The following is a 22694-nucleotide window of genomic DNA, read 5'->3' as shown; positions in this document are numbered from 1 at the left end:
GCTGTTGCGACTTTCAATGATGGCAACATTGTAAGGTGCAAGGTATTTAGAAATATGGGAATGAAAATAGGTTTTAACATGGTACGGGCGATGCTTGCTTTAGACAACGAACGCCTTCGGGCTGCAGACAGGGCTGTAAAGAGTCTAGAAATACAAGCAAGAGTAAACAGGAGGAGGAACAAGAGGAAGCTGGAGGAGGAGTTTGCAGACGATGAAGGTAATCCATCCTATGGACATGGAATGCACTAAAAAGTTAATCCAATCTTTGTCGCTCGATTCCCAAAACTTTTATTTTCTCATACTAATTACATGTTTTCTAAGGATCTTCCAAATATATTTGTTTCAAACTTTCAGTAAATGTTACACAGTACCTCCTGCATAATTTAACAAAGCCTTTTTCCAAAAAACTGTATATTTTTGAATATATAAATAAAAAATTGCAAAAAAATGTTGTGAATTTTCATTACAATTGAAAAAAAAATCATCTTTAATAATTGAACTAAAATTTTGTAAAATCCCTGTGTTAAGTTGTAGCCCATATTCCAATAAATAATCTGTAAAAAGTTCAACTTCCTACCTCAAATACTTTGTTAGGAAAGATGTATTTTATAAGCGTTATTTTAACATTGCAAGTATAGGGCGTTCCGGAGCCCCTTAAAGATATTACGGAGCAAAAGGTTGTTTGAAGTTCTACAAAAGCTACAATGCTGTTTTAAGAGGTAAAGGACTAGACAGGGAAGCGCTGGTTGACAAGTAACTGAAACGGGATTGTAGAATATCCCGAATGTCATTCAGTCTGTACATTGAGCAAGCAGGAAAGGAAACCAAAATTTGTAAAGAGAGTTTCAGGGAGAATAAATTAAAAGTCTGTGGTCTGCCGAAGACGTCATAATCCGGACAGTGACGCCAAAGAACTTGGAAGACAGGGCCTTAAAAAGAGATAACAAAATGAACATCAACAAAAGAAAAAAAAAGAGTGTAACTGTATTTGGTCGAATGAAGGAATCAGGCATTAAAAGTAGTACATAAATATTTGGGGAGCAAAATAATGCCCGAAGGGTAGAGGGTATAAAATGTGGACTGGCTGTGGCAGTACACCATTTCTGAAAAAGAGGAAATCGTTAGTAGCTAAAACACATTTAAATACCAGGAGCACTTTTCTTAGAGTTTTTGTCTGGAGTGTAGCATGGGACGGAAATGAAACATAGACGATAAGCTCTCCAGAAAATAAAAAAGAATGAAATCTTTTGAAATGTTGTGTTAAAGAAGAGTGCTGAGGATGTGTAGATCGAATAACTAATGAAAGGGTATTGAACTGATTTGTGAAACAAAAAAAATTGTGGGACAAATTGACTAAAATACGGGGTGTCTGAGAGGAGAAATCCCAAGACAGCAAGAAATACTCGGTTTGGTAGTGAAGGGATGTGTGGTGGGTGGAAGCTGTAGAGGGAGACCGAGGAATCAATAGAGGATGCAGACTTAGGTGGATGTACAGGCTGGTTATTATTCAACATTCGCTACTTGAGCCGATGTAGACGGTAAACTATTTACCGTATGGGTGGCTACTTTATAGGAATGACGTTCGGACTGTCTGCTGGAGGATTTGCGTAGTTAGTACTGTTAGTGTCATCACCTGAGAGTTACGCATCGCTACCTGTATCGCGACGTATGGTTGAAACACAAGCATCAGTGTGCGTTAGAGATGCAAAGCCGGTCGGTGTGGCCGAGCGGTTCTAGGCGCTACAATCTGGAACCGCGCGACCGCTACGGTCGCAGGTTCGAATCCTGCCTCGGGCATGGATGTGTGAGACGTCCTTACGTTAGCTAGGTTTAAGTAGTTCTAAGTCTAGGGGACTGATGACCTCAGATGTTAAGTCCCATAGTGCTCAGAGCCATTTGCACCATTTTTTTTATAGTTGCAAAGAGTCAACATGGTTCTAGATATGGTAAGCAGGGCTTTAATCATGAAGCTGTTTTATCAAAACAATAGCAGCAGAGCTGCTGCCCTTCGCGGGTATCGACGCATAAAGGAATACGGAGAGGTCTTCTTTCCTCACAGGGGTTGAAGAACATGATTCAGAAGTTCGAATTAAGTGCCGATTTGGAAACTGCTCCTGGGAGGCATCGACGACCAGTCGCACCATAAATTGTTGAAGAAGTTACTGTTTCCATGGCTGAGAATGCTGGACCTAATGTGCGACGTTCAAGCAGTGCACAAGCTGACCATTCAGTGGTCCACTGTTCGAAAAGTGCTGCGAACAGTTGTGAAATGGTACCTCTAATGCGGTTTCAGGCTGTCTTGGATGCATATGATCATCGTATTGAGCAACGTTTCTAACCTGGAACGTAAACACGGTACGCAGTTATCTAATGTTATTCTCTCACCTGGAAATTAAGATGTGTCTGTTTCAATGATGTATTCGTTATTTCTCTTCCTTGTGTCCTTAGAAATGTTTCCACAAAGTTTCTTTGTCACATGATCAATCGTTTTTCATGGGGGCCCTCTTGAGTAGGGAAATTTTAGTTGTAACTATCCTGTTGGTTGCAGTATTTAAGCAGAGATGAAAGTACACAGGATAGACAAAAGTGGAAAGCTGCATCAAACCAGTCTTCAGACTGAAGACACAACAACACCTACGTTTGAAAAGGTTATCATTATTGGCATCTACTGAGTGCTTTTCTTTGTGGAAACAATAGGTATAAGGTTTTAATTATCGCCTCGAAAAATTAAAATTATGTGATTACTTTGTTTGCAAGTACAAGTCCAAAATACTGGTACACAAAAAATCCTGCCGTCACAGTACCCTATGACGCCTCCAGATGGGCCAAAACATAACGACACAGCCCATTGATGGTGCGGGGAACTGTGCAGTGATTCAGATTCTCCACGTAAGTAAGAACAGCGCTGCAACAGTACATGCTATGTTGACGGGATGAGCCATCATATGACGAAAGGCTTAGGTGGTGCACGCGCTTTCAGTGTGGTCAAACAAGTCTGAATAACGAAGAACGAAGTGGAGATCTCCTTTCTGTAAAGAACCAGGAATCTCAAGAGAAGAGCAGTCCCTCATGCTCGAAGACACCACGTATCACAATCGACAGAGAGGAAAGTGAAAAATCAATCATGGATCTGCTTTTAACACTAGGGCGACCAACGTTTCCGTGCCATCTCTAATAGCCAGATGGGTCATTCTGATCCAATGTTCTGAATTATCATTTCAAATTCGTGTACAGCAATTATCTTTTAATGTTTTTATGTCATTTATATGCTACAGAGTTGTAAATAAAATGCAACAGAATAACATCAGTTATTAAAAATATACTAAATTCACTGAAACCCCTAAGACCCAAACAATTGGAAGCAAGTGAGGAATTATTCGTTTTTACAGCTATTTTAGCTACTCCATACTTCTACGCAATTGACAGTTTTGTAGTTTTTTGTGTATTTTCCATAAAACATCTACATACGACCAGAGCACTTCGAAGTAGTTTTAGTACACTTCCAAAATTTAAGAACTTGACATTTAAGACGTGCCTCCGCTATTTCGCCTTCATTTATATTTACATTTTTTTCTTAATTATCTGCGGTCGTATGAAGTTAGCGCCTCCTCACACAGCCAGGGTGTAATTATTCTGCAAATCGGTGAATGACATGTTTTGTTTTGATCTTTTGCCAGCAACAGACCCGAATACTACACACGCATTTATTCCTGCTAGGTCAAGAGTATTGTAGTAGGAATGTGTTTGCCATCTTGTTGTGGGGGCCTTGGCTGAATACTGCCTGGCTGTTTTGTCTACTGTGTTACAGTTTCTGGAGTGTTTTCCTCGTTTTTATTTATGGTTACACTAGGATGAAGGGAACTAGTACATTTTTTACTTTCTTTCCTTGATAGACTGTTAAGGAAATATAATCAGTTCAAAATTTTTGAGCAGGATGTATTTCTATTCTTCTTTCAGTTTGTTGGCAAGGTTGAGGGAAGTGAAGTAATAATTATAATGACGTTTCTGCCATTGGAGGGAAATGGTTACATAAGACGCATCACTGCATGATCAGAAACCCTTTCGTCTTGGGATCATGCGTTGTCCCTAGCAACATAAGGGAAACTATTGAGAGTGTTCTTAATATCAACAACCACGCCTAATCAGAATTTTTTCATACTTGCCGGGCTTCGAATCCACGAAGTGTGTGAACGAAGACCTAGTCTTACTTGGGAGGAGTTGTTGGCCTGACGTTACGTCAGATCCAAGTTCGTAACACATTGTAGAGTTTTCTATGACTTTGTCCCATTCAGCAGAAACAAATGCAAATTTATCAATCAGTAAACGTACAGAAAGTATAGACTTCTCGGATAACTTCAAGAATCTCATAATTTTACGGAACCTACGTCTACTCCTCCTCCAGAACTCACTGTAAATATGAAATTGTCTCAGCTTCACGTAAATAATGTTTCTGCTATTTTGCAACCTTGAACTCCTGTCACCTCTTTAACGCAGTTTATCGAAAGAGAATAGAAACAAAAGTATAGCCTTTGGTGCCATTGTTGTTAGTTTATACTATAACAATATGAATAAAACTTAATTAGTATACCGTAAAATAAAATGGACTCAATAACGAATTGCATGAAAGGAACTGACTTTTGCAAGAGAATGAGAAATAAAGGTAAATTAATTGAGTCCACTGTTGTTCATTCATACCACAATAATACCAAAAAAGTTAACTATTGCATCACAATCGAAAAAAGTTGAAGCTTGAGAGTGCATGAAATTAACGTAAGGCATTACGTCACGACGAAATTTATTTCGTTCTGTTTTAATGAAAACTGCCGTCACAGTACCCTATGACGCCTCCAGATGGGCCACGAACAATCGTGATCGCAAATGACGTCTTATTGCTTTCAAAAATAATTAAACTTATCATTTACATTACAGTGGTGGTTCCAGTTGACACCATCAGGTAAAACTTGAATTTACACCGGACACTATTACAGACTGATTGCCCTTGATAGTGACAGAAATGTTGAAATTGCGATGACAATAAAGAAAGATACCTCTAAATAGAGTTTGAAGTTCTTCTCGCAAGTGATTCATCAATGGATGAAAGGAAATTTCACTTTGTAGATATGTGACGAAGCGTAGAATGCAGGTGTCACTCTGCAGCGAATTTGAAATTTCCAGGCAGATTGTCCGCCGGGCCGGGACTCGAACCTGGAATCATGCCCTTGCTGTCTAAGCTACCATGGCAGTACTCACGTTTTACTTGTAGCAGTACAATCCATTGGAAACAAGCACCTGGATCGAGGCTAAGCTGCTTCCCGCAACATCCTTTCTTCTAGGAATGTTAGTCTTGCGTGGTAGTCAGGTGAAGTTAGAAAAGTTGAAGATAGGGACTGGCACAAGTAAAACTTCTAATGGGGGGCTGGTGGTGGGGGGCAAAGAGGGGGAGGGGAGGTAAGAGGTAGGTTGTCTTGATTGGTATGTGCCTAGTTTAGTCGGTAATAGCATTTCCCTGGAACGCAAGGTTACAAAGAAATTTACATGCTTTATAATGAACAAAATGCTTCAAAGTGTGACAGAAAATAGTTTTGAGCGGCGTATTTCAACTTTGTTGCCTGCAGGATGGCTGCTGCCCTCACCGTGGTGGTCCTTTGGGAGCTGCAGCACGACGACTTGCTTGTGGGTCGCCTCCGATCCTCTACCTCCGTCCCCTCTGCCACTGCTGTGCTGGCTGCCTCTCCGACCCTCGGAATTTCTTTCCAGCAATTTCTGCGCCATCTCCACCACTTTCATCGCCAGAGAGAGTAATGACTCAAGAAGTTCGGAAGCAGACTTCAGTAACATCATTGGCATCAGCATGATCATCTTCCCCATTACCAAGGTGCCCATCATCATCATCAGGGCGTTTTGTACTCCCTTCTCACTCTCTCCGCTGTCGCCGTCTTTCTGTCGGCAGCAATGGTTGCTGCTCTCACTGCTCCCGTGACTGGAGAGCAAATTGCTTAGGTGGCCGCCACCTGAAACACATATCACATCGTTTGTTGAGTTTCCATTATTGAACTGAGGTAAACAAGTGTGGAGTGTATGAGGCATGATTGGTTCAAATGACTCTGAGCACTATGGGACTTAACATCTCAGGTCATCAGTCCCCTAGAACTTAGAACTACTTAAACCTAACTAACCTAAGGACATCACGCACATCCATGTCCGAGGCAGGATTCGAACCTGCGGCCGTAGCGGTCGCGCGGTTCCAGACTGAAGCGCCTAGAACCACTCAGCTACCAGCGGCCGGGGAAGACATGATTGCTTAAATGGCAACGAAGATGGGTGTATACGAGTATATACAGGGCGATTCAGCTGCCGCTACCTATAGGTTTTGTGCAATCCGCAATATCCTCTAATACCACAAGCAATACTTTCATATTCTCTCGGTCACTATGCGCAAGCTATTAATCCTACAGAAAAAAATGAACATATTCTTTTGCAGGAAATTAATGTAGTTTAATTTTGTACTGAGATACATCTTCGCTAGAGGCAGTATTTTTTTGAATCATTCAAGAAAAACGTACAAAAGTGTCCTTCAAAGGCTTTTTTCTAGGATAACTCGAAAACTGTGGCTCCAGCGAAAATCCATCCCAGTACACTGTTCATCTTTTCTGTTGGACTAATAGTTTACATGTAGCGACAAAGAGAATATACAAATCTCGCATGTGGTGTTTTAAGGCGTTGCTGGTAGCATAAAAGCCATAGGTAAGGGGGCTGGATTACGCTTCATACCAGGCGTCCCTCCTAATAGTCGTCAGGTGTACTTTCTCCGATGTCTCGGCAGATATTTGCAATTTTCGTCTGGCAGTGTGTAGCTGGAGTCAGGACAAACAAATAATGCCCTTCACGTCTTTCATGCGACGCCCAGCGTCGATAAAAAGAGTCGGTTTGTTTCGTATTACTATCAAATTAATTTTTAAGGGAGAATTTTACGTGTTCATTCCATAGAATGGTCTAAAATTAGTCTAGTGCGATATTTGTGCTCTCTGTATGTATCAACAGAAAGAGTAAATCACGAAGAATTACCTGTCCCTCACCGACTGCTACCGTCATGTTGTAGCGCTGTTTAATTGCTCTTCGAGGGTAGGTCGTTCTTCGTGTTTTATCGTCCCTGTTAATACATACAGAGAAAACAAATGTCGCTGTAAACTAATTTGGTGATTTTTCTTTGTCTAGAGCAACAATCTTGTAAAATTTTCGAAATGGCATTTCCGCCTCATGATTTCACTGTATATACCGTATTTCACGGACTATAAGATGCACTTCTTTCTTCAAAAAGTTTCCTTCAAAACTGAGGTGAGTCTTATATTCGAAATTGATATAAAAATGTCCCGTGTTTGAGTTAAAATTCCCTCCAATCTTAAAAATGGCCATATATTCGATGCCGCGGGCAACCTGTCTCTATCTGGCAATACTGGATTCAGCTTGCAGCAGCAGTGCACCGATGCGACGAATGTGAGTTGCGGGTATTCACAAGCTTGCTAACACTGTCTCCCTCCCGCCTTGCCATGACGAAAGCAGAACACTGTGTAGTCGATGATGCATCAGTGCAGTGTATGGTGCTGGAGACCTTGAATGGAAAGCGATTTGTGCTATCAGCAACAGAACATTATTTTTGTTAGTAGCTAGTTTATGATGCGGGTTATAAATTTAAAATAATAGCATTGCAGAAGACCATGGAAAGAGAGCAGCTGAGCTGTATTTCGATCCTCTACCAACAGAAAAAACCATTCGCAATTGGCGGGGTAGTAAAGAAGAACTGAAAAAGTTGAAGACTAAATAGAGGACTGAATGCAAAATGGCCAAAATTAGAAGATGATGTATTGAAATGGATTTAAGGACACCGTCAAAATGGCACTGGAATTTATATAAAAATGATTCAAATAGGCGCTCGTAAGCTAGCACTACAATGGAACTTACCACACTAAGCGTCATGGACTTAGCAAGCGAACTAAAACCAAAATCTCTCAGAAAATACCACAAGAGTATGAAGAGAAAATATATCTTTCCATCGCTTTATTGTTCAACATCAAAATAAAGCCAGTATAGAACTAAGCCGAGTAGCGAATGTCGACGAATCACCTCTGACGTTTGACGTTCCCAGTAACGGAACTGTTGCCATGAAAGATACTAAAACTGTAACTATAAAAACAAGTGGACCCAAAAAAATGCACTCCACTGTTGTTCTTCCTTTTTGTGCTGACCGTATTAAACTTAATCCAGTGATCATTTTCAAGAGCGAAACACTCCCAAAACCTTCCAAAATACCACCAGTTGTTGTTGTTCACGTACTGGAGAAGGGCTGGATGGAGGAGGCTGCTATGGAATTATGGGTTAACAGAGTGGGGGAGAGAAGAAAAGACGCTTTGTGAAAAACAGTTTTCTTCTTGTTCTAGATCAGTTTAGTAGTCATTTGAAAAATTTCGTGAAAGAGAAACTGAGAGTGAAATACGAAGCTTTCTGTAATTCCGGGAGGACTTGCTTCACAGCTGCAACCTCTTTATGTCTCGATAAATAAACCATTTAAAATGTATATGAGGGTGGAATGGAACAGATGGGTGATGGATCAAACCCAACACGAATTCACACCGTACGATCTTTGAACAGACCCACAGTCAAACAAGTGTGTCAATGGATAACTTAGTAATGGTCTAGAATGAGAGAAGACGTCATCGTTAAACCTTTCAACAAGTGGACATGAGTAACGCTCTCGATGCCAGTGAAGACCATATTATACATGAAGAGGACAATGATGACGATCAAGAGCAATAAGACGGAGAAGAAGAAGATGATGAAGAGGGAAGCTTAGATGACTATTTTCAGGTATTTTAAAGGTCAGTTCAATTTTATAAAGTAAGAATTTTTTAACCTGGCTTTGCAGTCTAACAATAAAAATAGTACAAATGTTATTTTTTTAAAACTGTTTAAAAGTAAAGATGCGTCTTACAGTCTGTACAGTCTTACAGTTCGTAAAATACGTGTATTTATTTGGCTATGTACGTTTCGACATTAGCCTATTTTCAACTGTTACAACGTCAGAAATCGACCTTCCGTAAAGTACATTTTTCGACGATAACTTGTGCTCCACATGCGTCGGACGATTTTTGACGCTGTAACACTTGAGATGGCCTCAGGACGAAATCTAGATGGTGAAATAAACACATTATTCACAGTCAAGTGACGGAAATAGGTTTTCGAATACTAATTTGGGACAGCTCTACAGAATGGGCACATAAGATCCGCTTTAAAAATAATTTTGTTTATAATGGGAAACAAACGGATGCTTTTCGTCGACGCTGGACGTCCCATGAAAGATGTGATGCGCTTATTTGTTTCGGATGGCTCCAGCTACACAATGTAAAAACGAGATTGCAGACATCTGCCGAAACACAAGGCAAAATGCTCCCTATGACTCTTAGGGGGACATTCTATAGTAGACCCAATGCATCTTGATGATACAAACTGTCTGATCAGAAGTCTCCTGACACCCGCGTGTGGATCACTAGATGTCACGGGAGGTGGGCCCGTCAGTACGACAGCAAACAGGAGGAAGTATAGAGAAGTTGTTTCAGCGTAAGGGATCGGCCAGGAGGGCTCAGTGACTACGAATGTGGACTAGTCATTGGATGTCTGATGAATAGAAAATACTACAGGAACGTTTCAACCCTTCTAAAGGTGAGGAAGTTGACAATTGGTAATGTGTCTATGTTGTGGAAACGCGAACGAACTGATTCTGCAAGTACTAGAAACATCAAAAGAAATTTTGCATTGCCCTGGTTCCCAGAACTCATGCAGATAGGCGTTGATTGTAGATATTGTGTAACAGACACAATAACTTTGACTATTAAGAGATCTCACTAAACCCGCCCAAAGATGTAAACAACCATACATGAGCAGCGCTTATTAAACGGAGGGGATCCGACAGCCGATCAGTTCGTCATTCCACCAGGAAGGAGTACATGGCTCGTGTTGTCTGTAGTTCAACCATGCCTAGATGGTCAGTACCGCGGTTCAATCGCGTCCGCGTTGTTACTTTGTGACAGAAAGGGCTCTCAACGAGGGGAGTGGCCAGGGGTCTCAAATGGTTCAAATAGCTCTGAGCACTATGGGACTTAACTTCTGAGGTCATCAGTACCCTAGACCTTAGACCTACATAAACCTAACTAACCTAAGGGCATCACACACATCCATGCCCGAGGCGGGATTAGAACCTGCGACCGTAGCGGTCGCGTGGTTCCAGACTGTAGCGCCTAGAACCGCTCGGCCACCGCGGCCGGCTAACCAGGGGTCTCAGAGTGAACCAAAGCGATGTTGTTCGGACATGAAGGAGATACAGAGAGACAGGAACTGTCGATGACATGCCTCACTGAGGCCGTTCAAGGGCTACTACTGCAGTGCATGACAGCTTCTTACAGATTATGGTTCGAAGGAACCCTGACAGCAACGCCACCAAGTTGAATAATGCTTTTCATGCAGCCATAGGAAGTCGTGTTATGACACAAACTATGCGCAATAGGCTGCATGATGCGCAACTTCGCTCCCGACGTCCATGACGAGGTCCATCTTTGCAATCGCGACACCATGCAGCGCAGTACAGATGGGCCGAACAACACGCCGAATGGACCGCTCAGGATTGGCATCAAGTTCTCTTCATCCGTGAGTGTCGCATATGCCCTCAACCAGACAAAATGGTTCAAATGGCTCTGAGGACTATGAGACTTAACTTCTGAGGTCATCAGTCTCCTAGAACTTAGAACTACTTAAACCTAACTAACCTAAGGACATCACACACATCCATGGCCGAGGCAGGATTCCAACCTGCGACCATAGCAGTCGCGCGGTTACAGACTGAAGCGCCTATAACCACTCGGCCACTTCGGCCGGCTTCAACCAGACAGTCGTCGGAGATGTGTTTTTAGGCACGGTAAGGCTGAACGCCGTAGACACACTGTCCAGCAAACGCAGCAAGGCGCAGGTTTTGGGGTGTCATTATGCGGGGCCGACGTCCGCCGCTGGTGGTTCATGGAAGGCGCCATAACGGCTGTACGATACGTGAATGCTGTCCTCCGACCGACAGTGAAACCATATCGGCAGCATGTTGGCGAGGAATTCGTCTTCATGGACGACAATTCGAGTCCCCATAGTGCACATCTTGTGAATGACTTTCTTCAGGATAGCGACATCGCTCGACTAGAGTGGCCAGCATGTTCTACATACATGAACCCTATCGAACATCCCTGCGACAGGTTTAAAAGGGCTGTTTACGGACGACGTGACCCACCAATCACTCTGAGGGATCTACGCCGAATCGCCGTTGAGGAATGGGACAATCTGGACCAACAGTGCCTTGATGAAATTGTGGATAGTATGCCACGATGAACAGAGGCATGATTCAATGCAAAAGGACGTGCTACTGGGTATTAGAGGTACCTGTGTATACAGCGTTCTCATCTATGAAGGCCTTGCTATATGTTGGTACAACACGCAATGTGTGGTTTTCATGAGCAATGAAAAGGGCGTAAATAATGTTTATGTTGATCTCTATTCCAATTTACTGTACAGGTTCCGGACCTCTCGGAACTGAGGGAATGCAAAACTTTTTTTTGAAGTGTGTATTATCTGAAAGCAAAACTTCATCATTTGCAGCTTGTAGACATTTTTGCGTACAACGTCGTGATACCGCCACATAACGGACTTTTCGCTCTTATAACAAAGGATACATCTACACAGTGGATGATATTCTGATTCATTAATGGTTTCCCGTTTATCTCTGCTGCGATATGACATAGCGTTCCTGACAAAATTTTCGATGACAGTGCAGGATACTGATTCCTTAATGGACGGCGATTCACCACATTTTTCGAAAACAGTCATCGCGATCATTTTAAGTTCTGGCAGTCACAATACATATTTGTTTTCTTTTAAAGATTAAAATTCCTTGTAAACCAGTCTTCCAGCAGGTGAATTGAACAGTTGTCTTCTTTGATATTCTTGTAGGAATTTGCATGAACCACATCACAATACAAAATAGCAAGACTTTATGAGTTGTTCCACGTAAACCTCTTTGTAGTTACATAGAATGGTGTTTCATGATTTCAATCCCCGACGCCCATAACTGTACGTTTTTGAATCCGAACTTAGAAATATCACAAAACTACTACGGTTTATGGTACATGACTACCATTTACATAAACCGTCGCAAAGCCTAAGAAAAAAATGAAATATTATTGGAAAAAAGGGTTGCTTATCCCGTTTGCTAAATTATAACAATTCACAGCTCCGAGTAAAGCCAAATTTGAAGATAAAATTTTTTAATCCTTATGTGACTGCAGGGTACACATATATTTCCTGCTCATACATTGCAGCTAACGCTGCCAATATTTTATTGCAGTTAAGTTGATTTTCTTTTCTGGATTTACATTTCACTACGTAGTACCCTGCGATACATTTATAAATAAAGCTGTTGTGTTAACTAAAATATAGCCCCAGTATCTCGAAGTACTCAGTACCTTTCACTACAGAAAATAAATTAGAGATACGCAACCCATATTATTTGTACACGATCTCCCTTACTAAATTCGAGCTCTCATCGTCTCACTTTTCGTATCCAGTAGTTCCTCAGCGTCTCACTTTGCATGTCCAATAGTTTTAATTTTGTCTGTATAATATAGCTGAACATGCTTTTTTCATCGGATTTTTTTAAATTTCCATTTCAATTAACGTCGCCGTTTATTTCCAATCTGTACCACATTCCCTGGATTCTGTTTACATGAATTCTGCTGGACTCTGAGACAATGGGAAATGAGAAATGTAAAAAAAGGTGAATTTCTTTCATGATAACTGTGTCATAATGAATGCTAACGAAGGGCAAATGCCTAGAAATTCAGGTGCTAAAATGATGCATAATAAACGTACGATGTCTTCAAGACTCACAAGAGCGAACACAACAACTAAATATGTACCAAGGATTGTACACAGGGAACGGAACCATCCACAGATACTTTTGAAGAGCTTTACTTACTGCCACGACCTGCTGCTCATCCTCAGTTATTTTAATACAGGATTACATTCATCAATAGATATTTGTCTGCTCATGTAATTTGTTCAAGTGAACGGCGTTTTCTACCGTTTTGCCGTTCACTAGAACAAATTTGAAGAGGTGATCACATGCTTCTGACGAATCTAATACTTAGAGTATACTATATTGTTTTTCATTGTATATTAGTGTAATTTTACTTAATCGGCTACGCACAGAAATTACTAATACTGAAAATATTTTTATAGCTGACGCGAGCCGGTAGTGTAGCAATTCTTTCCATCGAGAAAGTTTTTTTTTTGCTTTCAATATTCACCTTTTCGTATCTCTTGATAAGAGTAGGACGCACGTATTTACTGCTCCCTTTGTCATTTATTTTACGACTCAGTTTATGTATTTTGTATACGAGGAACCTCTCACGGGCAGGTCGTTCATATACTATTGTCACTGAGGGAAGATTTATTAATTTACGCAAATCATTAAGTAGTGTTTCATTAGTAATTAAAGAGCTTTACTCACTCATTATTAACAGTTATTTGTATATATTCGATTTGTTTTATTGCGCACCATATCCTAACTGTGAGAGAGTAAGCAGAGAGCAGAAGAGAACAATTTTCACTCTTCCAGATTGTCCGTAAATGTAAAATTTTGCAACAAAGAATTTATGTGACGCTATTATGTGTGATCATATCCATAATTCTCTCTGTCCATCTTCAGTTCTTCGCAGCTGCTACATAATAAGCATAACTATATGAAGATGTATGCGATAGGAGAATTAATGTTTTAAATGTATTCATTGATGGTTTCGTTCTCTATCAACAGTCTTTAATAGAAGGGATTGCAAGATCCAGCTTGGATAACATAATATTGAAGGTTTATGTGTTACAGAAACTGTTTCAGACACAATGATCTGTAACAAAGACAGCGACATATGTTTTGAAAAGTATCCCAGCACATTTTGGAGATATAAAATTATAACGATACGAAGAAATTAGAAATTTACAATGTGTAATATATCTGCCATCTTTGACTAAGAAACGTTGAAGTGAGAGAATTCTGGACGTGTCAGCTATTGGAAAGATGGAAAGAGACGTATGAGAAATGTGAAATAACAGAAACTACAATTAACCAAAAGACAAATGTAGTATACACAGAGAACAGAGTACATGCGGTTTCTTGGAGGCACAGTAACTGCTACAATGACCTCTCTTATTGATACGCGTGATTCGTCTCTCTTTAGACACTTCAAAATCGATACGCTGCCGGAACCGTACAGTAGGGAAGAATATAAAGTAAATGAATATTCTCATTCAAGTAACGACAGCCACCCCCGACGACCAATGCACCTTGACGCGGTTGGCTTAATTGAACGTCCAAACGGGAGAGGCTACTACATCTGAAGGGTATCTATGAAGAGTCCATATTAAAGTATGATTCCTGGAGAAGATCAACAGCCTTTTTAATAGTAGCAAGGGCAACAGAGTGACTAACACACTGATCTGCGTACTTTTCCGCATTTGCAGCTTTACTGTATGGCTTAGTGTTAATGACGTCCTCTTCGGAAAAATCTTCCCAAGGTACGATAGTCCCCCAGTCGGGTCTCCAGGGCAGGACTGGGCAAGAAGATAATGTCATCAGGTAAAACAAACCTACGTTCAATGGCCCGGAACAGTGGAAGGTTACATCCCTTAGTCAGGTAGATTAATAATTTTTAAAGAGAAATTGGTGAGTGGATGTCGTATGTAGTCGGAATTAGTGAAGTTCAGTTGCAGGAAAAACAGGTACTTCCTATCAGATGAGCACAGTTTCAAAATCAAGGAAAGGTAATGCAAAGCAAAAATGAATGAGAAAACTGGATGGTGGGTAAACTATAAGGGGCTTTCAAAAAGTTTCCGTTTGAGGGCGATGCTGCAGCGTATATGTAACGTAGCGCGACTTCGATGCGAGTATATAAGCATCGACATGAAGGCAAGGGATTGCTGTCCTCCTCCTCCGCGAATCCCGCCGCCTCTATCGCTCGTTCCTGTGCCCTCGTGACAGGGATACACTCCAACGCCACTGGCAAATACAGCGACACGTACGGAACATTATTACAGCAAAGAAACGCCGGGACTGGCCCCAGACCTGTACACGACTGAACGCCACCCTCCCCATCAACTCCTCCAAGTAGTGGTCCGCCTTCCATCGCCTTACTCGTTCCCATTCCGCACCCCATTACCCCCTTCTCCATCACGACCACCTCCTTCCTGACAACCTCAGTTAGGCCAACCACTTCCCTTCCCACCTTTCTGAGGTCTTCTCCATCCCTGATGATCCACACTTTCGTTATTCTCTTTTCCCCACTGTCATGGAACGCACCGATACCTCGGTCGCTCCACTTGCTCCTAGTCTCCTGCAGTTGCCGGCCCCTGACATCAACACTCCAATCACAGCACAAGATATTGAACTTACCCTCCGGTCCAAACGCAACAGGCTCCTGGTCACGGCTGTGTCACCTACTGCCACCTTAGAGAAAGCCACTTCTCTTTCCTAACTGTCCTTGCCCATCTCTATAACGTCATCCTCTCTACCGGCTTCTACCCCGACCTGTGGAAGACTTCCCGTGTCCTCTTATTCCTCAAACTTAACAAACGCCCTTCCGTCGCCTCTTCCTATTGTCCCATCTGCCTCACGTCTGTCTTCAGTAAGGTCTTCGAATCCGTCCTCTCCCGTCGTATCCATCAGTACCTTAATCACCACCACCTCCTACCCCTTTCCCAGTGTGGCTTCCAACCCTCCTTCTCCGCCAAAGACCAACTCCTTAACCTTGTTCACGTTCTCTTCCTTCAGCTTAACTCCCGTCGCTCCGCCATTTTTGTTTCCCTCGACGTCGAAAATGCCTATGACCATGTATGGCATCCCATTCTCCTCTTTAAACTCCAAACCATCGCCCTGCCTATCAATTTTGTCCATCTGGTCCCTTCCTTCCTCTCATGCCGTCCTTCCTGTGTCACCCCCCACAACACCAACTCCCATATCTTTTATCCCACTGCTGGCATCCCCCAGGGCTCCATCCTCTCCCCTCTCCTTTATCTCTTGTACATGCTTGATATGCCCGAGCCACCCCCACCTGTCCACCTTCTCCAATATGCTGATGACATCGCCTTCCTGGCTCTCTGTCCTACCCTTCAATGGTCCCAACGCACCCCCCAAACCCACCTTGATCTGTTCACCACTTGGTGTAACCAGTGGCTCTTTTGTCTCAACCCCTCCAAAATCCAGGCAACCAAAATAGGCTGCACCACCCACTCCTTCTGCCTCCATGATTTCTATCTCACCCTTTATGGTTGTCCAATCCAGCTCACCCCCACCCTGAAATACCTTGGCCTCATCCTTGACTGTCACCTCACCAGGAACCCTCACCTCCTGACCATTCAGCAGAAAGCCCATTCCTGCCTCCACTTCCATGTCTGTCCGAACATGGGCATTGCATCCTTCCACCATCCTCCACACCTACATATCTCTCATCTGTCCTATCATCTGTTATGCCAGCGTTGCCTGGATCTCTGCACCCACCCGCTCCTACAAGGCCCTCCAAATTCTTGAATGCCATGTGCTCCGCCTTGCCTTTGCTATCCACCTTCCTTCCCCCACATGGCTCCTGTATGACCTCATCTCCATCCCCCACCTCCTCCTTTTCCTCTAACATCTCTGCATCCTTTACACTGTCCGCAGGCCTGATCCCCCCGACTCCCTGGTTTCCTCCTTCCTCTCTGCCCCCCGCTCATTGTGGCGCCTCTATCGCTGTATCTCTCCTTCTCTCCACCTCCACACCCTCCATCTCCTTCATCGGGACAATTTCCAGCACCTCCCCCACTTGCATGTTGAACTTCACTGTGACATACACCCTTCCTTCCAACTGTAACCGGGCCTTGCTCCCCTCCTCTGCAGGGACCCTCTTTCCCTCTCCTCTCCTTCTCCCATTGCGGGTTTTCCTCCTTCTATCCCGTCCCCCCTCCCTGCGGAGTTCCAGCACTCCATCCTCGCCTCTTTCCCTCCACATCCTTCCATTCCCGGCCCTCTTCGGCATGCCCCCCGCCCATCTCCCCCCTCTCTTCCCCTCCCTCCCTTCTTCCCTTCTCTCTCATCTCCTTGCACCTGGCAGATCCTCCATTTTGCTCATTGTCATCAGTGTGTTACATCAGTGTTGTGTTTGGTGCTGTTCTCCTGTGTGTCGAGAGGTGTGATTTTAATTGTATGCTGGACTTGTCCATAGTGTTCCTGTCAGTGATTGTTATTTGATACTCCATATGTCGATACTTTTGTGCTCCAGTCATACTTCGCCTTGCGTTCTTTTAATTGTCCCAGTGTGTGAGTTTTTTGTGTGCGCTACTTCTTTACAGTTTTTTTATCTCCATTTTACAGTCGCCCCTTTTTGTCTATTGCCTTCCACAATGTTCCCCCCACCCTTTTTTCATATCTATGTACACCATGTGTTCTCTTCTGATAGCGTCTCAGAGTGTTCCATCAAATTCAGATCAGGTTTATTTGGTGGGCAAGACATGAACATGGGCGCACTATAATGTCACTCAGATGACTGTTGCAAGATTCTAGCGTTGTGATACTGATAGTTATCTTGTGGGAAGATTCCATCGCCATTGGGAAGACATAAAGCAGCAAGGGATGCAGGTTGTCCCCAATAATAGTGGCGCATGGTACAGGAATGAGTTCTGCCTCGAGGGCCGAGCGCGAAGATTATTAGTTTACCACCTCACAGCACCCGGGACAGCTTTCCTCAGTGTTTATTATGTCTTGATGTGTGTCGTATCGTTGCTTGGTCCTTATCGCTAGTTGTTGTGTGTGTCCGTCCGTTAGCAGCGGCGTAGTCCGCTCATAATGTGCGCCATGGATTCCAAGTAAATGTACAGTCAGCTTTAGTTTTGATAAACCAACGCTTCCGTGAAGTCTGGATCTTTGGACATTCATGATTGGCTCGTTGATACAATTCATGCAAGATCTGTTCAGGTTCATACTGCCTATTCTGATTATGATAAGGTTCTCAAATTCCCCTTAAGCATAATGTGGGTTCCACAAGTATGGTGCTGCTCCCTAACACGTATATGGATTATAACAATTTTCGAATGTTCTATCTCCCACCAGAAGTTGATTCATTCATTCGTATGGCTAGGGCCCCCCATCGGGTAGACCGTTCGCCGGGTGCCGGTCTTTCAATTTGACGCCAATTCGGCGACCTGCAATCGATGAGGGTGATAGGATGATCATGAGAACAGCACAACACCCAGTTTCTGAGCGGAGAAAATTCCCCGACCCGGCCGTGAGTCGAACCTGGGTCCAGAGGCTTGCCAATCCGTCACGCTGACCATTCAGCTACCGGGGGCGGACACCGCCGGAATTCAGTTCACTTAAAAGGTGTCGCTCCCTTATGGTGATGTGAGGGCATACAACGCGAACACTAGTCCACTCAGCACCAGTTGCAATGTTATAGCGGAATCTGTTCAGTGTAAATGGCAGTTTAACGTAACATTCCTTCCCACCTACAAGTCCGTGGTTACCGCTTTCATATTACTTATAGTGAGCAAGTGGGATATGCTTTCTCTGAGGTGAAAGTTGCCAACTTAATCTAATTGCTCATGGCGGGTATTGGCACTGAAGTACTCATTTGAACAGAGTAGAAAAATGACGTTAGCTGATATCGTTTCTGCTGCTCACTAGATTGGTGCCACGTCTTAACTTTTCGCCTTTACTCTCGCAGCAGAGTCCTGAAATTGTAGTTGCCAAGCTGGCAGTGCCCGCGGTGCAACGTAAGAGACCTCGTACGTACGCGCGACTGCTACGGTCGCAGGTTCGAATCCTGCCTCGGGCATGGATGTGTGTGATGCCCTTAGGTTAGTTAGGTTTAAGTAGTTCTAAGTTCTAGGGGACTGATGACCTCAGATGTTAAGTCCCATAGTGCTCAGAGCCATTTGAACCATTTTTTGAACCTCGTACGTAGGATGGTGAGGAGTTGGGTACTTCTACTCCTCACCCACCCTTCCCTGAAGTAACTTCGTCACTTGAAGTTTCTTGCAGTGCTGAGTCTTGCATTTCTGATGGGGTCGATAGTGCGAAAACAGTTGCTGAGGTCTCTTGTGTTTCTCCTAGTTTTCCTTCCGCGGCTGAGGTAACTCCTACGGAACCACCCAAGAGTGTGGAAGTTGTTGAGCCTTCTGATGTTCAAATGATACAACACTAGCAAATTGCGGCGTCCCTAAAATTACCTATTCCCTTGATGTCACCTATTCAGGTGACGTTGGAACTACCAACTGTTGTGTTTCCAGTGGAGGCGATTTGTGGGCATGAAAACCCACCTGTCGACCCAGATGTTGTGGTGTCTTCTCCTCTCTTGTGTGTCGATCTGAGATGCAAGGATTCCATCATATGAGTGGGCGTCTGTGCCTCCTTGTTTGTCACCTGCTCTGGTTAATGTTCAACAACCACCTACGTCCTCGACTGCTGATGGTGTATTACTTCGTAGTCATTGTAAACTACGCGTCCAGCCTGAACGGGTAGTGGTTCGTAAAAAAGAAGACACAGAAGGATCCCAGAGGCGGGGATGGGAGCCTCTCCACCGACCGACTCGTCACTGTACTCGGCAACGGATCTTGACATAAACTGATGATGTAATTTACTTATCAGCACCTCGAATTTCGTTTCTTGTTGTTAAAGTATGCAGGCCTAGAAGGTTCTTTCCTTGAATGTTAATAGGGTGGAATCGGATTAGCGGCTCACTTCGTTTGTCAGTTTATCTATGATTCCAGTGCAGATGTCGTATCCCTAAAGGAAGGACAATTTATGAACCTTTCTCTGTCTGGTTTCTGCACTACGTTTAATGTGGCTTCTGAATGTTCCACGGCGACTCCCTTGTTCTTTAGGGAGGGTATTCCCTTTGAAAGGATTGAAGTTCTTGACAATGGTAGAGGAATAGGATGTACTTTTTTTCACTTGACCTTGATTCTCCATTAAGCGCCGTCCTGTACCGGACGCACTTTGGATCGTTCCCGATCTTACAAGGAAGAGACTGTTCATTTGTTACAGAAAAGTTTGCACGATGTTCTAATAGGTGGCAATTTTTTCTGCGTGTTGTATACTGCAGATTAGTCTCCCAATTTTAATTTCAGTCGGGAATTGCAAGATTTAGTTTGTTCAATGAAACAGCAAGATTTTTGAGTCTGTAAATATTCGACTCTTGGCAAATATACCTATTTTACTTTAACTTCTAGCAGTAGGCTTGAGAGATTTTATTTGTCTGATAGGGTGTGTAGTAACATTTTGGCTATCGATGTCATCCCCGCAAACTTCGCTGACCACTGAGCAGTGACTGTTACTTTAAATCACACATGATAGTCGGTGACTTGGAGGATTGTTCTCCCAATGAAGTGATCCGAGAAGTGTGGGACTTAAGTCTCCGTTCAACTGCGCGATACGCCTCTATTTTTGAAAGGTGGGTTCAGCAATCAATGCCGATGCTCAGAAAAACGTTAATACAATTCTGCGCTGGTAGAGATCGGGAATTTCGGAAGATGCAAGTATTTTACTACTCTCTCTCTTACGTAACTTTTATCTAAGTGGGCATCAGGCTGTTACAGACGTCAGGCGTGTAAAGAAGTAATTACACCGAAGCGCAAAAGAAACTGGTATAGGCATACGTATTCAATTACAGAGATATGTAAACAGGCAGAATACGGCGTTGCGGTCGGCAACGCCTATATAAGACAACAAGTGTCTGGCGCAGTTGTTAGATCGGTCACTACTGCTACAATTGCAGGTTATCAAGATTTAGGTGAGTTTGAACGTCGTGTTGCAGGCGACGCACGAGGGATGGGACACAGAATCTCCGAGGTAGCGACGAAGTGGGGACTTCCCCGTACGACCATTTCACGAGTGTACCCTGAATATTAGGAAGCTGGTAAAACATCAAATCTCCGAAGTCGCTGTGGCCTTAAAAAGATCCTGCAAGAACGGGACCAACAACGACTGAAGAGAATCGTTCAACGTGTCAGAAGTGTAACCCTTCTGCAGACTGCTGCAGATTTCATTGCTGAGCCATCAACAAGTGTCAGCGTGCAAACCAGTAAACGAAACACCATCGATATGGGCTTTCGGAGCCTTGTATAATTTGTTTACTTGTATCCAAGTTTCGGTGGCTGTAAGTGGGCTACTGCCACCCTATATTACCATCCGTAGGGCTTTGACCAATTACCATCCGTAGGGAACTCCGCTTTCGTTATCATTGTTTTATCACTTGAGACCATTTAGAAGAATCGTCGCTGAGTTACAAGGATGGACACACTAGGAAGGGACGATTTCGGTGCTCGCCTACGCGGATGAGGTAATGGTGTTACTCCGTTCTTCCGCTGAGATTCCATTACTGAAGGCTACGTTGGATGTCTTTTGCCTTGTACCTGGTACCCGTATCATCCGAGGCAAATGTCGATTTTTGAAATTAGCGGGTTTTGATAATGCTGTCATTCTGTGGGCGACGGTGATCGATATACATAAATTTTTGGGAGTTATAATTGGCCCTTCTCCACTCCAAATGGGTACACTTAATTGCTTACGGAGGTATACAAGGAGTGATCCTGGAATAAGAACGGCGTTCCCTTAGCCTACTTCAAAAAGTTCGGATTCTGGCTACCTACGTCTTGTGCAAAGAATGTTACGTCGAGCCGCAAGAATTCTCCTTCTTCTTCTAATTTTTCGGCTGTATAACGTTCAGTCATCTTCAGAGTGAGCCGCAAGACTGCCGGTCCAGTGCTCGCTTCGTCCCTTTACACACGTGTACCGCGCAACTGCGCATGCGACCACACATGGAAATGCGCCAGAGACGTTCGTCGGCGGCAGGGGCGTGCACAATACGCGAGTTACATCTATGACTAAGCATTCGATCTGTGTTGGCATGTCGATATATCGTTGTGAGCTGCACTGTGACGACGTCTTTGTGAGTTTATTACACCAAGTGCCGGATTCCATGATTATCAAGGCTGAAACCACTAACTCTATTTATTAAATTCGACGTCAAGCGAATCTCAATTGCCTCCTTCACTAACGAGTCCCAAAAAGATGATGTAGTTGCCAGAATTTCGACGTTGTCATATAACATACTGTGACCAGTGTCAATACAATGCTCTGCCAGTGCCGACTTGTTAGGTTGTAAAAGTCGTGTGTACCTCCTGTGTTCCGTACATCTTTCTTGGACAGTACGAGTTGTTTGTCCAATGTAAGAAAGGCCACATCCACATGGAATTTTGTAAACTCCAGATTTTCGGAACAGCAAATCATCTTCGACGGAGCCCACGAGTGCAGCCGTCTTGGGTGGAGGACGAAAAATCACTTTTACTTTGTGTCTGCTGACAATTCGTCCTATTTTTGATGAGAGGCTACCCACATATGGCAGGAAGGCCATCGATTTAAAGGTTTCTTCTTCATCTTCTGCTTTCTTTGTGGCCTCTTTCGGTTTCATTTTCAGTGCCTTCTGTATTTGCTGTGAGGAGTACCCATTGTCTTGAAACAATCTTTGTAAGTGGGGAAGTTCATCTTGCAGACTGCTTTCGTTAGGAATAATAAGCGCTCTAAGGGGTAA

At 43.4% G+C, this 22694-nt stretch overlaps 1 protein-coding gene across 1 annotated transcript in view; it reads right to left on the bottom strand.

Annotated features, from left to right (window-relative positions):
* The window catches only part of LOC126176151 (uncharacterized), a 47155-nt gene that overhangs the window by 4124 nt on the left and 20337 nt on the right, over window positions 1–22694 (bottom strand). Inside the window, exon 2 of the mRNA XM_049923293.1 lies at window positions 5634–6011. Within this exon, the coding sequence (XP_049779250.1) occupies window positions 5634–6011 (378 nt within the window). The remainder of the gene's footprint in view (window positions 1–5633; window positions 6012–22694) is intronic.

The sequence above is a fragment of the Schistocerca cancellata genome, chromosome 3 (genome assembly GCF_023864275.1).
Source record: "Schistocerca cancellata isolate TAMUIC-IGC-003103 chromosome 3, iqSchCanc2.1, whole genome shotgun sequence".
Lineage (NCBI taxonomy): Eukaryota > Metazoa > Arthropoda > Insecta > Orthoptera > Acrididae > Schistocerca > Schistocerca cancellata.
The sequence above is the reverse complement of the archived record's forward strand: the minus strand, read 5'-3'. Positions and strand labels throughout refer to the sequence as shown.